Raw genomic sequence first — 14,707 nt, 5'->3', positions numbered from 1 at the left:
GCTGCTCTAGTGGAAGGTGTCCCTGCCCATCGAAGGGGTTGGAACTGGAGGAGTTTTAAGGTCCCTTCCAACCTAAACCGTTCGATGACCCTAAGGGGCCTGACTCTGCTCATGCTCCCCAGGGTGGCAGACAGCCCCTTGGTGGGCAAACACCTTGGTCCATCCAACAAGGGACTGCTCCTTCAGCTCCATGTAGGTGCTGAGGTGTGCAGGGCAGGACTGAGCTCTCACCTCCCCATCCTCAGGAGCATACATGTAGTTGAAGAAGATGGGGGCCTTCTTGTTCAGGCGGTCGATATAGTCCCAGATGGACTTGTAGACCTGCTGGCTCTTCCTCTCCCCCTTCTCCTCGTACAGGAGGCCTGAGGGGAGCAGAGAGGGGATGAGGTGTTCTGTGAGGACACGGTTCTGTGCTGCCATCCCTGTGTGCCCACACACTGCCCTCACCCAGCTCGATGCGCTCGTAGTCCGAGTCCAGCAGGAATGTCCGGAAGCGGTTGGAAATGTAGTGGTAGCTCAGGAACTTCAGGTAGTACTGGCTGAACTCGAACTCCATGGGGAACTGCAGGTGGATCTGCAAGGAGCAGCCTGGGTGAGACCCCCGGGACACACGGTGCTCTGGGACCGTTCCCTGCTGCAGGAGGAGCTCCTGCCCCCGGTGCTCCCGAGATCCCGGTGCTCGGAGCTCACCTGGTGCACACAGTCCAGGAACTGCAGGAAGATGGGAGCAAACCCACTGCTCTGCCCGGCCAGGGTCTGCGCCCCGCGGTGGCTGAAGCGGTGCCCGAAGCTCAACCACTCCTTCTCCACAAGCAGGCGGAAGCCTTCCAGTGTCCGGTAGTAGGGGTCAGACAGGAGCTGCACCAAGGACACGACCTGCAGGGACAGAAGGGGCTTGAGATGCTCCATGGAGGGGTGATGGCCATGGGCAGATACCGTGTTCAGCATCTGGAGGGCTCCTACCTGCGTGGTGATGTCCCAGCCGTCCTCCAGGCTGACCAGCACTGAGGAGCCCATGTCCAGGAGCTCCACCACCAGCACTGAAATCTGCAGGATCTTGTGGATCTGCAACGTGAGGGACAAGAGTCACCAGAGTGCAGGAAGCTCGTCTGCTGGGCCATGTGCAAATGGAACATTCTTCCTGGAAGTGACTGAGCCAAACGGAGCAGAGCCCAGGGGTTACACAGGGCTGTGACACAGAACCCTGATGGAGTGAGTGCAGAGAAGGCCCATGGAGCTTCTGCAAGGGCTGGAGCAGCTCTGCTCTGGAGCCAGGCTGAGAGAGCTGGGCTGGGGCAGCCTGGAGAAGAGAAGGCTCCTGAAGGGGAGACCTGAGAGCAGCTCCAGTGCCTAAAGGGGCTGCAGGAAAGCTGGAGAGGGGCTTTGGACAAGGGCCTGTAGGGACAGGCCAAGGGGAATGGCTTTAACCTGCCAGAGGGGAGACTGAGATGAGCTCTTAGGCAGAAGCTCTTCCCTGTGAGGGTGCTGAGGTGCTGGCACAGGGTGCGCAGAGAAGCTGTGGCTGCCCCATCCCTGGCAGTGTTCAAGGCCAGGTTGGACACAGGGGCTTGGAGCAAGCTGCTCTAGTGGAAGGGGTCCCTGCCTGTGGCAGGGGTTGGAGATGGATGAGCTTTAAGGTCCCTTCTAACCCAAACCATTCCATGATCCTATGAGTCTGTGACAACTGACCTGTGACAGCCACTCAGACTCCTCCAGGGAGCGTAGGTAGGCGATGCTGGGGTCCGTGGAGGGGCAGCCAGGCACACAGGCCTTCATCAACTTCTTGAAGCTGGCCTTGACCTGCCGCACGTCGAACACCTCGATGGGAACCACCTCCCAGTGCTGCAGCGGGTCCGGCTTCACACCCTGAACAAGGAGACAATCCATGCTGTCCTCAGACACCCCAGCAGAACCACCACCCCCAAATACAACACTAGTGTGTTCAGTTCTAGGCCCCTCACTACAAGAGAGACATTGAGGTGCTGGAGTGGGGCCAGAGAAGGGAATGGAGTCGGTGCTGGAGCACAAGTGTGATGGGGAAGGACTGAGGGACCTGGGGGGTTCAGTGTGGAGAAGAGAAGGTTCAGGGGGGACCTGATCGCTGCCTCCAAGTGCCTGAGAGGAGGATGGAGCCAGGAGGGGCTGGGCTCTGCTCCTAAGGAACAAGGGATGGGACAAGAGGAAACGGCCTCAAGCTGCCCCAGGGCAGGTTTAGATGGAGCTGAGGAACAATTCCTGCCCCAGAGGGTGCTCAGGCATTGGAACAGGCTGCCCAGGGCAGGGCTGCAGTCACTGTCCCTGCAAGTGTTCACACAGCGTGGAGACGAGGCCTCAGTGCCATGGGGCAGTGGTGGCCTTGGCAGTGCTGGGGAACGACTGGACTTGGATGACCTCAAAGCTCTCTTCCACCCTGCCTGGTTCTATGCTCCTATCAACCACATGTGTGTGTCCCCCCACCGGTGATGCCGCTGGGGTCACCTTGAGCTGGGACTTGTCCCCAATGATGTAGAGCGAGGCGCGGTGCGGGCGCAGGAACCCGGGCTCGGCTGTGCCGTTGTGGTGGGTTCCCAGCAGGTCCTTCCCCGCCAGGCGTGACCCGATCTCCACGTTCAGCGCGTAGCTGCTCATGCGCCCGCTGGCCCGGATGCTGCCCCACTTGCCTGCGGGACAGCAGCATCAGGAGGGGTTCTGGGGGTCCCAGCAGCATTGGTGTCCATGCCCCCCCCCCCCCGCCGGGCTGACGTGGGGGCCAGCAGCTCGTCACCACATCACCCAGCCGTGGCCAAGCCGCTGTCCCCCGCGGCACCCGGCAGCACATGCAGGAGGCGCTGGAGCCAGGTTTGCTTTCGCTCCTCTCTCCTTGCTGGGTGCTGTGGGAGTCCTGCCTGGTGCAACCCAACCCAACCCACCCCCGGCACCCCTGCACCCATCACCCCGCCCCGCCGCCACCACCCAGCACCAGCAGCGTGCAAGGAGCCCAAAGCAAACCTGAGCAGAGGAGTGGGACGGGCTGGGATGGGCTCAGTACTTACCCCCAGCGCCGGGAGCCAGCGACATGCTCAGTGAGGTGTTAGCGGCCCGAGAGGGGGACTGGGGTGTTAGTGGTGTGAGGGGTGGGGTGTGGGTCAGTGATGGGTCAGCACCAGCGAGGGGTATGGACGGGGGTCAGTGATGGGATCAATGCTGTGGTTAGCACTGGTGTGGGGTGTGGAGGGGGGTCAGTCTTGTGGTCAGCCCCAGTAAGGGGGGTGCGTATGGGGTGACTATTAGCACCTTTGAGGAGTGTTTATGAGGGGCCGTGTCATGCTTAGCACCAGTGCAGGGTGTGTATGGGGGTCGGTGACTTGGGTCAGTGTCACGGTTAGGACCGGTGAGGGGTGACAGGGGGTGCATGGGAGTCAGTGTTGTGGCTAGCACTGCTGAGGGGTGTGAATGGGGGTCAGTGTCATGGTTAGCACCGGTGAGGGGTGACAGGGGGTGCATGGGAGTCAGTGTTGTGGCTAGCACTGCTGAGGGGTGTGAATGGGGGTCAGTGTCATGGGTAGCACCGGTGAGGAGTGACAACGGGTGCATGGAAGTCAGTGATATGGTCAGCACCAGTGTGGGGTGTGTATGGGTGTCAGTAGTGGGGTCAGTGTCATGGTTAGCACTGGTGAGGGGCGATAAGGAGGTGCATGGGGGTCAGTGTTGTGGTTAGCACCAGTGAGGCGTGCATGGGGGTCAGTGCTGTGGTTAGCACCGGTGAGGGGTGTATGGGGGTCAGTGCTGTGGTTAGCACCGGTGAGGGGTGTATGGGGGTCAGTGCTGTGGTTAGCAGCGGTGAGGGGTGCATGGGGGTCAGTGCTGTGGTTAGCACCGGTGAGGGGTGCATGGGGGTCAGTGCTGTGGTTAGCAGCGGTGAGGGGTGCATGGGGGTCAGTGCTGTGGTTAGCACCGGTGAGGCGTGCATGGGGGTCAGTGCCGTGGTTAGCACTGGTGAGGGGTGTATGGGGGTCAGTGCTGTGGTTAGCACCGGTGAGGGGTGTATGGGGGTCAGTGCCGTGGTTAGCACCAGGTGAGGGGTGTGCTGTGGTTATGAGGGGTGTATGGGGGTCAGTGCTGTGGTTAGCACCGGTGAGGGGTGCATGGGGGTCAGTGCTGTGGTTAGCACCGGTGAGGGGTGCATGGGGGTCAGTGCTGTGGTTAGCACCGGTGAGGGGTGCATGGGGGTCAGTGCTGTGGTTAGCACCGGTGAGGGGTGTATGGGGGTCAGTGCTGTGGTTAGCACCGGTGAGGCGTGCATGGGGGTCAGTGCCGTGGTTAGCACTGGTGAGGGGTGCATGGGGGTCAGTGCTGTGGTTAGCACCGGTGAGGCGTGCATGGGGGTCAGTGCCGTGGTTAGCACCGGTGAGGGGTGTATGGGGGTCAGTGCCGTGGTTAGCACCGGTGAGGGGTGCATGGGGGTCATGGGGGTTAGCACCGGTGAGGGGTGTATGGGGGTCAGTGCCGTGGTTAGCACCGGTGAGGGGTGCATGGGGGTCAGTGCTGTGGTTAGCACCGGTGAGGCGTGCATGGGGGTCAGTGCCGTGGTTAGCACTGGTGAGGGGTGTATGGGGGTCAGTGCAGTGGTTAGCACCGGTGAGGCGTGCATGGGGGTCAGTGCCGTGGTTAGCACTGGTGAGGGGTGTATGGGGGTCAGTGCTGTGGTTAGCACCACTGAGGGGTGTATGGGGGTCAGTGCCGTGGTTAGCACCGGTGAGGGGTGTATGGGGGTCAGTGCTGTGGTTAGCACCACTGAGGGGTGTATGGGGGTCAGTGCCGTGGTTAGCACTGGTGCAGGGGCTGGCGGTTCCGTACCTCGAGGGGTGTCGCGGCCCTTCGCCGACGCGCACTTTGGGGTGGACAGGGTGATGACTTTAGCTCGGTGACCGAGCCCTGGCAGCACAGACAAAGCGACTCAGCGAGGGCACCCAGCGAGGGGACCCGCGCTGCCTGGACACGGGGTACCTGGGGCCCCAGGAGCAGCGGCTGCAGCAGTGATGGGGATGAAGGAGATGGTGGCTCCAGGTGCTCAGAGGGTCCCTCCCTCCCTCCCTGCAGCTCGGAGCTCGGGGTGAAGGAAGCATCTACTCTACACCATTGCCCCGAGGCAGGGCCTGTGTGAGGCCCCAGAGGCAGAGTTCCCTCACACATCCTCACCTCCACGGCTAATAGAACCAGGCCCATCGTCCTTCCCTCCCATCACCTGCTTCATGAGCGATCCCAGCTTAGGCTGTCTCTTGTCGGCGTGATCTGTAGCACCAACAGAACGTCAGCTCTCGTCTTGCTGGGCTGCTCTGGGGTTCTCCCACCTCACCCCCCAGCACTGCTCAGGGTGGAGGGCAAGGGACCAGAGGAAGCAGCACAAGCAGGAGCGCCGGGGCTGGGACCCAGCATGCAGGGACACCTTCCAGCGGGAGCCCCACCACGGCACCCACTGCAGCAGCACAAAGGGGGGCTCAACACTCCTGCAGCTCTGCTTCAGTATTGGGGGTCACCCAGGCACTGCCACAGCCCTGCAGCCCCTGCTCTGAGCTCCATCACCACCATGCCAGGTCTGCCACCCCAATGCTGGCCTGACATCCCCTCCTTTAGCCACGGCTCTGGGCATGTCCCCAGCATGTGCCAGAAGGGGCTTTTGGCACATCCTCTCCTCCCCAGGCTGCAGGGAGCCCCTGGCTGGGTCCCCATGGTCCCTCTGGCCCCCAGTGAGCTTTGGAGCAATGATGGGGTGGAATGGTTGGGACAGAGGATGAATGACACTGGAGTGGGACAGTGATGGCAGCTCTGCCACAGCTGAAATGGGCAGGATGCTCACAGAGCAAAGGAGACACAGACTTACCGAGGCTTCCCATGACAGCACCGGGTGCCAACAGTGCTGAGAGCGCAGCTGGCAGGGCCTGTCCCACCAGGTCCTCAGCAAGCACCCAGATCCAGTGCTCACAGGTCCCAGGCCATTGGGGTTCCCCAAAACAATCCCAACCTCATCCACAGAGGCCCAGCCGGAGTTGGGAGCTGTGGAGCAGCCTCTGCTGCGTCCTCTGAGGTGGGCCATGGGGGCCAGCAGCTCACCCGGTGTCAAGGGTGTGGGAGGGACACCACGACCCATGGCTGCAGCCCTGGGGCACGAGGACGACCCCTCCTGTATCCCTGTCCCCGAGCTCCTCACCTGAGCTGCTCATGTGAGCCGAGGTGAAGCCACTGAGCGTGTTGCGCCCGCTGGCGTCGGCGTAGTGCGGCATGGAGTTAATGACAGCCTGCAGGTACTTCTCCTGCTCCAGGCTCGTGGAGTCTGCCTGCGAGGGGCCTGGGGGAGAGTACCAAAACCACTGTGAGACATGGGGAGGGCTCTGCAGCACGGCCCCGCCATGGGCAATGCCCTGGGGATGGAGGGGACAGAGGGAATGGAGGGGAAGGAGGGCACAGGGGGTACAGGCACCTGCAGTGGGAGCATTCTGGGACTTGAAGAGGCCCACGACGCCCTTGCCATGCAGCCCCCCTGAGCGCAGCAGCACGGCTTTGGTGCGGGAGTTCCTCCAGCACACCACGGGGAAGCGGTTCTGGCGGTAGCAGCGGGAGATGCGCTGGATCGTGTTGTCCTGGATGCTCTGCGGCACGATGAGCAGCCCGGGGTAGCTGCAGGGCAGAGCAGAGGTGCTGCGGAGCTCGGTGGGGTGCAGGATGAGCCCCCTCGGCGCCCACAGCCCAGCTCAGAGCCCGCTGCCCTCCCTGCCCCGCAGGAGCCGCCCCGGCGCTCACCTCCGGCATATGGCGTACATGCGGTTGACGGTGGAGATGCGGAAGGGCTCGCTCTTGGAGCGGGTGAGGCTGCTGCTGAGGGTGCCCAGCCCCAGGCGCTGGTAGTCCCGGCAGCAGGCCCGCTCCACCAGGTGGTTGATGGTCATCTTGTCCGAAGGTTTCATGGTGGTGGTGGGGGTCAAAGTGCTTCTGTCCATCTCTTCAGACACTGCGGAGACAAAGGGGTCAGGGTCCAGCACTGACAGTGTCCCACGTGCTCCTGGTGGAGGTGAACGGGCTGGAGGCATCTCCCAGCCCACCACAGACAGGGCAGGAGCTCCATCCCACCACTTCCACCTGAAATGGTGAAGCTCAGCTGCCCCAAAGGGCTGGGCACTGGACTTTAGGGCGAGAGCCTTCACTTGTGAGGTTAAAAGCACCGAGAAGTCAGCTTCTGCCTGAGGGCTGGCGTTAGAGCAGGTTTTTTTGGTGCTTTCACATTGCTTGATATCACTGAGAGATGAGGAACAGCCCAACACTGACCGGCCAGAGCTGCTCCACCAATGGGTCCATCTCCTCCCATAGAGGAGAGCAGCTCCAGAGAAGCTGTGGCTGCCCCATCCCTGGCAGTGTTCAAGGCAAAGTTGGACACAGGCCCTTGAAGAAACTTGCTCTAGTGGAAGGTGTCCCTGCCCATGGCAGGGGGTTGGAACCGGAGGACCTTTAAGGTCCCTCCCAACCCAAACCATCCATTGTGAAATTCTATGATCTCCATGGCATACAAACTATCTCCATGAACAGAAGGGAAGATCCCAAATCAGCCATGTCCAGTCTGCTGGACGAGCCCCACACCAGCAGGAGGGCCAGGTCCCCGCAGGCACCATTCCCAACTGAAACCCTAAATCCCATCCACCACATCTTGTCTGACCAGCCTTTCCACCCAGGAAGGTTGTCACCTCCACACAGAGGACTCCTTCCTGTCCCTTCTCAAACCAATCAAGCTCTTCTCATGTCTAACCTGACCTGACTGCAGCTGAAATTTGGGACTTCTCATCTGAAGAGCTGAGACCAAAGAACTCCCTCCTCTCCACAGGGCTTGCTGGCTACTGAAAGAGTGCCCCACAAGCAGATGAGAGCTGGTGGACCATTGAGAACTGGGAGAGGTGAGCACGGCGGCAATGCAGGGAAGCTCCTGGTGGCCATGACCTGGAAGAAGCTCCTGCCCCATCCAAGAGCCCACTCCCAACCTGAGATCTCATCCTCGTTGTCCTCGGGGAAGTGCTGGCTGCCCCTCTGCTCCCACATGGGGGGGGTGTACTTCTTCCGCGTCACATACTGCCGCCCAATGGTCTTCTTGGCGTTTTTCACCAGGTTTTTGGAGAGCGTCCTGGACCAGAGAACAGGCTGAGACCCCCACCACCACCTCCCGTGGCCACAGCCCCGGCACAGCCCCACGAGCAGCCCCGAAGGGTTGAAGACACCAACACTCAGTCACACCGAGAGCGAAGCAGAGACAGGCGCGTCCCGCACCACCGCCTGCAGGCGCGGGGTGGTCGCTGTCACCACAGGAGGGGAGATGCCACCTCATGGCTCCCTTGGCTGTGGAGGGCACCGAGCAGGGGCAGAGCTCCGAGGTTTGCCCGTCTGTGGATGGAGCTGCCAGGCTGGGCAGGAGCCCCAGCCTCCTATCCCGAGGGAAGCCTTGTCCTGGCTCTAACTCTCACCTCCACACTGGAGCTCCAGCAGGCACCGAGCCAGCTTGTCCCTGGAGGCTCTAGCTTATGGCAAAGGCCAGAGCCACCACAGGGAGGTTTCCAGCCTGCCCATGGCTTGTGGAAGGTGACCTGCTCCACACCACGTAGGACAGGGAGAGCATGGCTGGGTTCAGCCATTCCTTAGGGCATCCCATGGAAAGCAGGAAGGGAGACCTTCCAAAACCCTCGGAGATAAGGCTGCATGGTCAGAATAGGCTCCACATGATGCAGCTCCAGAAGGCAGGAATTCCTGAAGCAGGAATGTGTCCTGCCCACACACAGGACCTCATGCTCATCACCTCCTCAGTGAGCTCATGGGCTCAAAGGGGAACAAATGAAGGAGACATGGGATATACATCCCACAGGGAATGGCCACGGCCAACCCTGGACAAAGCTACACTGATGAAAGACTTCTCAACATTCACCTGATCAAGACAGGGCTCAAATTGAGACCTTCAGGTGCCTTGTTTGGCTTTGTGAAGTGGGTGGTGAAGGACTCCAACTGCTCCCTGCACGTACCAAGGGAGGGAGAGCCTCAGGACAGAAGAAAAACATTGTCCTGAGAATGAATGCTAAGGCATGGAGACTCAAGAACGGGAGAACCAAGGTTTGTAGATAATGTGGGGCACTGGAAACAGCCTTGGAGAGAGGTGACAAAGCCCATCTCACAAGTTCAGACACTGGAGACTGTGCCCAGGCCTGGCAGCTCTAGAGGTCTCTGGAGGTTAGTGGTAGAGGCACAGCTCCACGTCGTGGGGCCACCACAGTGGCACGGAGCACAAGGGTGGCTGATCAATGGATCAACCACCTCTGAGCATGGTGCTGCCGTGGTGAGAGCACACCCTCAGACCTGGAAAAGGGCATTCCCAAGAGACAAGCCCCACACCACATGCAGAGCAGGTTAGAGGAAACCCTGGGAGCAGCCAGAATCAATGCCACCTCGCAAGCTCCCACCCAGGCTGAAGGCATCTTACGTGCTGGAATGGCCAAGGTGCCCAAGGGACATGACCCCCACTGCCAGGCCCTGGAACATATCGGTGACCTGCTGGGAGCTGAGTCACAAACACACGGGAGAGGGGCTTAGAGCAGGGCACAGCAAGCGAGCAGAGCAGCACCGAGCCCAGCCGTGCCTGCCCCTGCCACCGAGCGCAGGGTAGGGGCTGGCTGCAGGGCAGCACCTCCACAGCTCCACCACCCCCAGCGCTCCCGTCCTGCAGCACAGCACAGCCTGGTCCCTCACAGCCCTCAGGGCTTGTGGGCTGGGGAATGGGGCAGGGATGCCGTGGAAGTGGACACCCCGCTTCCCACTTCTGACCGGTTCTCTGCTGGGTGCGCAGCACGTGTCCCCCGCAGGGACAAGTGGAGACCCTGCACCAGGAGAGGCCCACAAGCAGAGGTCCCAGGGACCTTCACCCCCAGCCAGGGGGGTTCTGCCCCTCTCCCAAGCGAGCCCCACTCAGCAGCTCTCTGCAGGTGTACAGAGGAGGGAGAGGAGAAGCCGTGCCAGGGTCGGGTGCCCCAGCAGTACCTGAGCGAGGGGTTCTTCTCCTTGGCCTTGGGCTGCATGGCCTGCTTGGGCGACTGGCCCACGGTGAAGGCGAAGGTGCCACGCACGTGCTGGGGGTAGCGCAGCTTGTGCAGGTGCTTCCGGAAGATCTCGGCGCTGTCTGAAGCCACCTCCTCGTCGAAGGCGATCTTCAGCAGCTGCAGGACACAGGCGCTGGGTCAGGCTGGGACAGGGCTCTGGAAAGGGCTCGTCCCACAGCGCAGGGCACAGCTCAGGTCCCAGCTGGGAACAGATGTGAGGCTGCGCTGCTGTCCCCCTGTGCCAGTTCCTCTGTCCCATTCCCCTTCCTCCTGGAGCCCCCTCCAAACCCAGCACTGCTGCTCCTCAGCTGTTCCCAGTGCCAGTCGCTGTGGCTCACAGCGCAGAAGATGGGCAGGAAGGAGCAGGCAGTGTGGTTTAGGTGCTTTCCTCCAAGCACAAGTATCCCAAGATGTAAAATGCTGAGTAACTCCTCGTGTTGTGACACCTCTCCCTGGTCTATTTCTCTCCCCCACAGCCTGCTGCAAGGCTTTGCAGAACCACCTCCTAGAACACTGTGTGGGGATGTCTCACCCCTTCTCAGAGCTCCAGCAGACACTGGAGCAGTTGGAAAGAAGTTTACAAGCAAGAAGTTGCTCCTTCTTACAAGAGGATTGTGACTGGAGCAGCTGTGGAGCCAGGCTGAGAGAGCTGGGCTGGGTCAGCCTGGAGAAGAGAAGGCTCCTGAAGGGGAGACCTGAGAGCAGCTCCAGTGCCTAAAGGGGCTCCAGGAAACCTGGAGAAGGTCTTTGGGCAAGGGCCTGTAGGGACAGGCCAAGGGGAATGGCTTTAACCTGCCAGAGGGGAGACTGAGATGAGCTCTTAGGCAGAAGCTCTTCCCTGTGAGGGTGCTGAGGCGCTGGCACAGGGTGCCCAGAGAAGCTGTGGCTGCCCCATCCCTGGCAGTGCTCAAGGCCGGGTTGGACACAGGGGCTTGGAGCAAGCTGCTCCAGTGGAAGGTGTCCCTGCCCGTGGCAGGGGTTGGAGATGGATGGGCTTTAAGGTCCCTTCAACCCAACCCATTCCATGATTCCACGGTGTTATGAAACCACCACAGCTGGGTAGTACCTTGTCCCAGGAGCTGGTGGAGCCGTGGCCACACACCAGTTCCATGCACAGGAGCACCCACAGCCCCTCATGGCCTCACCTGGAATGTGCACGAGCGCAGCTGCAAACCCTCCTGGATGAACTGATCCACCTGGGCCTGGACATTGATCTTCTTCTCTTTGGTCAGTGAGGCGATGGGGAAGGACCTGATCACCACCTGCTCCCCCACTGGGCAGAAGCATAGAACAGGTTAGACACGGCCTCAGCCCTGTGCAAGCCCAAACCAGGTGTGCCATCACCACAGGGAGGATGAAGTGGCCAGAAGCAGGCTGGACATTCAACAGCCAGCCCACGGTGACTTGTATAGGATGCCTTGGATGGGCTTGAGGAATCATCATCTACCACATGTAGAGAGCAACAGCAACCACCTCCTTTGTAGTAGTGGGGCACAATCATGAAGTTTGTGGTGGTTGTAGAAGCCCCCAGCAAGGCCCAGTGTTAGCTGGGAACCCACTCAAGGGGGTTCTGCAGTCCTGAGCTGCAGCCCTGCTCCAGATTTGCTCCAGCCACCTCCTCCCCAGGCACCACCAATGCCAGGAGGCAGAGGACACAGGACCTTACCCAGGGGGTCGGTGGGAGTGCCTTTGAAGATGATGCGGTACGTGGTGAGGAAGATGGCTCCTTCTGCAGGGAGCAGAGGTGGGCCACCAATATTCCCTCCAGCAGCTTCCTCCCGCCCATCAGGCATGAGGTACACGCGGAGCCCTTCCATCACACACTCCTCTCCCACCAGCAGGTTGGGGCGCAGCAGCTTTGGCTACAAGGATGTACAATAGGAAGTTCAGGCCCATGTATACTGTGGAGGGGGATTTGAAGGTTCCCACAGCACCAGAACCTTCCACAGCAGCAGGCTGGCTCCATACCTTCTGGATGGGAGGAAGCCTCTTGCTCTCCCTGTGCACGGCATCCAGTGTCTCTATGTGCATCTGCACGATATCTGTGGACAAACATGAAGACAGAGATGGAGAGCAAAGTCCTGTCCTACACAGCACCCAAGCATGCTGCCAACCCACCCTGTAGCACCTTCTCTTGCCCTTCCTACTGCTTCTTGCAAAACCATCTCCTGAGCAGCGCCCTGGGGTGATGTGGAAGGATTCCCAGTGCTACCACAGAGTTACCCAGTGCCCAGCACTGCTGCAGGGTGTATTACCAGGGATCATGACGTGCAGCCCCTTGAGGTGCTCGTTGGTGACTCCACTCTCGGTGCAGACTTTGTCCACGAAGCGGTTGATGAACCTCACCACGTAGTTGGCCACATCCGAACTCTCTGCGTCCTCAAAGCCACTTTCTGTGTCATAGCTCTCAGCCACGCTGCCAGCGATGCTGCCATGAGGAGCAGGAAGAGTCAACCCTCAACATCTCCTCTGCTGTGTCCTCACACCACACAGAGCCCAGGAGAGCTCCTGCTCTTGATATGAACCCAGCAGAGCTTCCACCATTGACACAAACCCAGGAGAGCTCCCAGTCTTGATGTGCACCCAAGAGAAGTTTCACCCTTGATATGAACACAGGAGAGCTCCCACTCTTGATATGAACCCAGGAGAGCTCCCACCCTTGATATGAACACAGGGAAGATTCCACCCTTGGTATCAACCCAGGAGAGCTTCCACCCTTGATATGAACCCAGGAGACTTCCCACCCCTGATATGAACCTGTTACGAACCCAGGAGAGCTCCCACCCTTGATATGAACCCAGGAGAGCTCCCACCCCTGATATGAACCTGCTACGAACCCAGGAGAGCTCCCACCCTTGATATGAACCCAGGAGGGCTCCCACTCCTGATATCAACCCAGGGGAGCTTCCACCCTTGATATCAACCCAGGAGAGCTTCCACCCGTGATATGAACACAGGAGAACTCCTACTCTTTGACATGAAACACCCTTGGGCACTGCAAGCTGCTTGCATCCTGCTAGCCACCGAACGATCCCGATGCCCTGAGTGCTCCTGTGTCCCACCCCACTCCCCAGCCCTGCTGACCTGTTGGTGACAAAGCTGTTGCTGACACTCTCCATGTCGCCCAGGCCGGAGCTGCGGAGCAGGCGGTTCTTGCTGGTGTCCAGGGGCAGCAGCAGGTAGCTCATGCGGTTGGCGTAGTGGATGGCCTGGCTGAAGACAGTGCTCTCCTCCTTCTGGATCAGCTCCTGCTGCTTCTCTCTGCTCATGGTGGGCCACAGCCTCAGCTGCTCCGATGCTATCTCCAAGGCCGACTTGGCTTCCTGTGGCTCCTCTGGGCTCTCCTGAAGGAGATGGAAGAAGATCAGTCACCTTCATGAACAGACCTACCAGCCTTCCCCCAGTGTTCCATAGAAACCTCACAGAACCTCAAGCCAGTTCACCCTCCTTGACCCGTGGACCACAGGGCCCCTGTGTCACTGCTGTCACCTCCTCACCTCATCTGCGTGGTTCTCCTCGCTATTGTCCAGGTACAAGGCTCGGATGTGGTTCTGCACGTCGCAGTAGAACATCGCCTCCCAGAACTGGATGTTGGTCCACACCACGTGCTCCTGCACGCAGCTGTAGGCGAACTGCGTGATACCTGGGCTCAGCTTCTGAGGAAGCACAAGGGGGAACAGAACTTCAGCACAACCTGTCCTCAGTTCCCACCCCTGCAGCCTTCAGGGACTCCCGAGCCTGTGGGGACTGTGCGGGGTCAGGACATGAGGACACTGCGGATACTCACTCGGCAGAAAGCAGTGACTAGTGGCAGGAGAGCAGCTGCAATCCCATGTTCATCCATAGCAGTGCAGTCCTGGAGTGAAGAGAGCAGAGCTTACAGAGGCTTCACCACAAGACCCCCAGGCTCCTGTGCTCTGCTGTTCCACAGAATCGTGGAATGGGTTGGGTGGAAAGGAGCCCTAAAGGCCATTCAGTTCCAACCCCCTGCCACGGGCAGGGACACCTTCCACTAGAGCAGCTTGCTCCAAGCCCCTGTGTCCAACCTGGCCTTGAACACTGCCAGGGATGGGGCAGCCACAGCTTCTCTGGGCATCCTGGGCCAGCGCCTCAGCACCCTCACAGGGAAGAGCTTCTGCCTAAGAGCTCATCTCAGTCTCCCCTTGGGCAGGTTAAAGCCATTCCCCTTGGCCTGTTCCTACAGGTCCTTGTCCCAAGCCCCTCTCCAGCTTTCCTGCAGCCCCTTTAGGCACTGGAGCTGCTCTCAGGTCTCCCCTTCAGGAGCCTTCTCCTCTCCAGGCTGACCCAGCCCAGCTCTCACCCTGTCTGCATGGGCAGACAAGCTCTCCCAGCCCTGCCCTACCTGCAGGCAGCAGTTCATCATGCGGATGATGAAGTCAAACTGCTGGTGGTCCAGCACTGCCCGGTTCTGTTGCACATGCAGGTTCAGCTCCTGGGTCAGGCAGTGTCGGGCCGCTCGGCCCTTCATGGCACGCAGCACTGCGGGGAAGAGCTGCAGAGAAAGAAGTCATGGAGGAGAAAGAGGGGTTCGGTGGAGCTCTGGTCACAGAGTTAGCCCAAGGACAGCCCACAGTGAGGGGGCTTCACAT

General features: G+C 60.2%; 1 protein-coding gene across 8 annotated transcripts in view; it reads right to left on the bottom strand.

The window, feature by feature from the left end:
- Nucleotides 1-14,707, bottom strand: part of SBF1 (SET binding factor 1) — a 59,241-nt gene that overhangs the window by 3,799 nt on the left and 40,735 nt on the right. For 2 of the 8 annotated variants that reach the window (XM_057403757.1, XM_057403758.1), the window contains 21 exons: nt 14,461-14,610; nt 13,885-13,953; nt 13,595-13,753; nt 13,182-13,441; nt 12,353-12,525; nt 12,066-12,139; nt 11,764-11,959; nt 11,243-11,370; nt 10,039-10,214; nt 8,004-8,143; nt 6,778-6,985; nt 6,458-6,654; nt 6,188-6,325; nt 5,179-5,271; nt 4,837-4,914; nt 2,479-2,660; nt 1,690-1,866; nt 964-1,065; nt 691-876; nt 448-574; nt 232-362 (listed from right to left, as the gene is read on the bottom strand). In XM_057403757.1, coding sequence (XP_057259740.1) covers nt 232-362; nt 448-574; nt 691-876; nt 964-1,065; nt 1,690-1,866; nt 2,479-2,660; nt 4,837-4,914; nt 5,179-5,271; nt 6,188-6,325; nt 6,458-6,654; nt 6,778-6,985; nt 8,004-8,143; nt 10,039-10,214; nt 11,243-11,370; nt 11,764-11,959; nt 12,066-12,139; nt 12,353-12,525; nt 13,182-13,441; nt 13,595-13,753; nt 13,885-13,953; nt 14,461-14,610 — 3,144 coding nt within the window. The remainder of the gene's footprint in view (nt 1-231; nt 363-447; nt 575-690; nt 877-963; nt 1,066-1,689; nt 1,867-2,478; nt 2,661-4,836; nt 4,915-5,178; nt 5,272-6,187; nt 6,326-6,457; nt 6,655-6,777; nt 6,986-8,003; nt 8,144-10,038; nt 10,215-11,242; nt 11,371-11,763; nt 11,960-12,065; nt 12,140-12,352; nt 12,526-13,181; nt 13,442-13,594; nt 13,754-13,884; nt 13,954-14,460; nt 14,611-14,707) is intronic. The other 6 variants (XM_057403759.1, XM_057403764.1, XM_057403760.1 and 3 more) reach the window with 3 other exon arrangements.

The sequence above is a fragment of the Pezoporus wallicus genome, unplaced genomic scaffold (assembly GCF_028554395.1).
Source record: "Pezoporus wallicus isolate ANWC-B61680 ecotype Strahan unplaced genomic scaffold, APGP_CSIRO_Pwel_v1 contig_6978, whole genome shotgun sequence".
Lineage (NCBI taxonomy): Eukaryota > Metazoa > Chordata > Aves > Psittaciformes > Psittacidae > Pezoporus > Pezoporus wallicus.
This window is presented reverse-complemented; position numbering and strand designations above follow the sequence as displayed.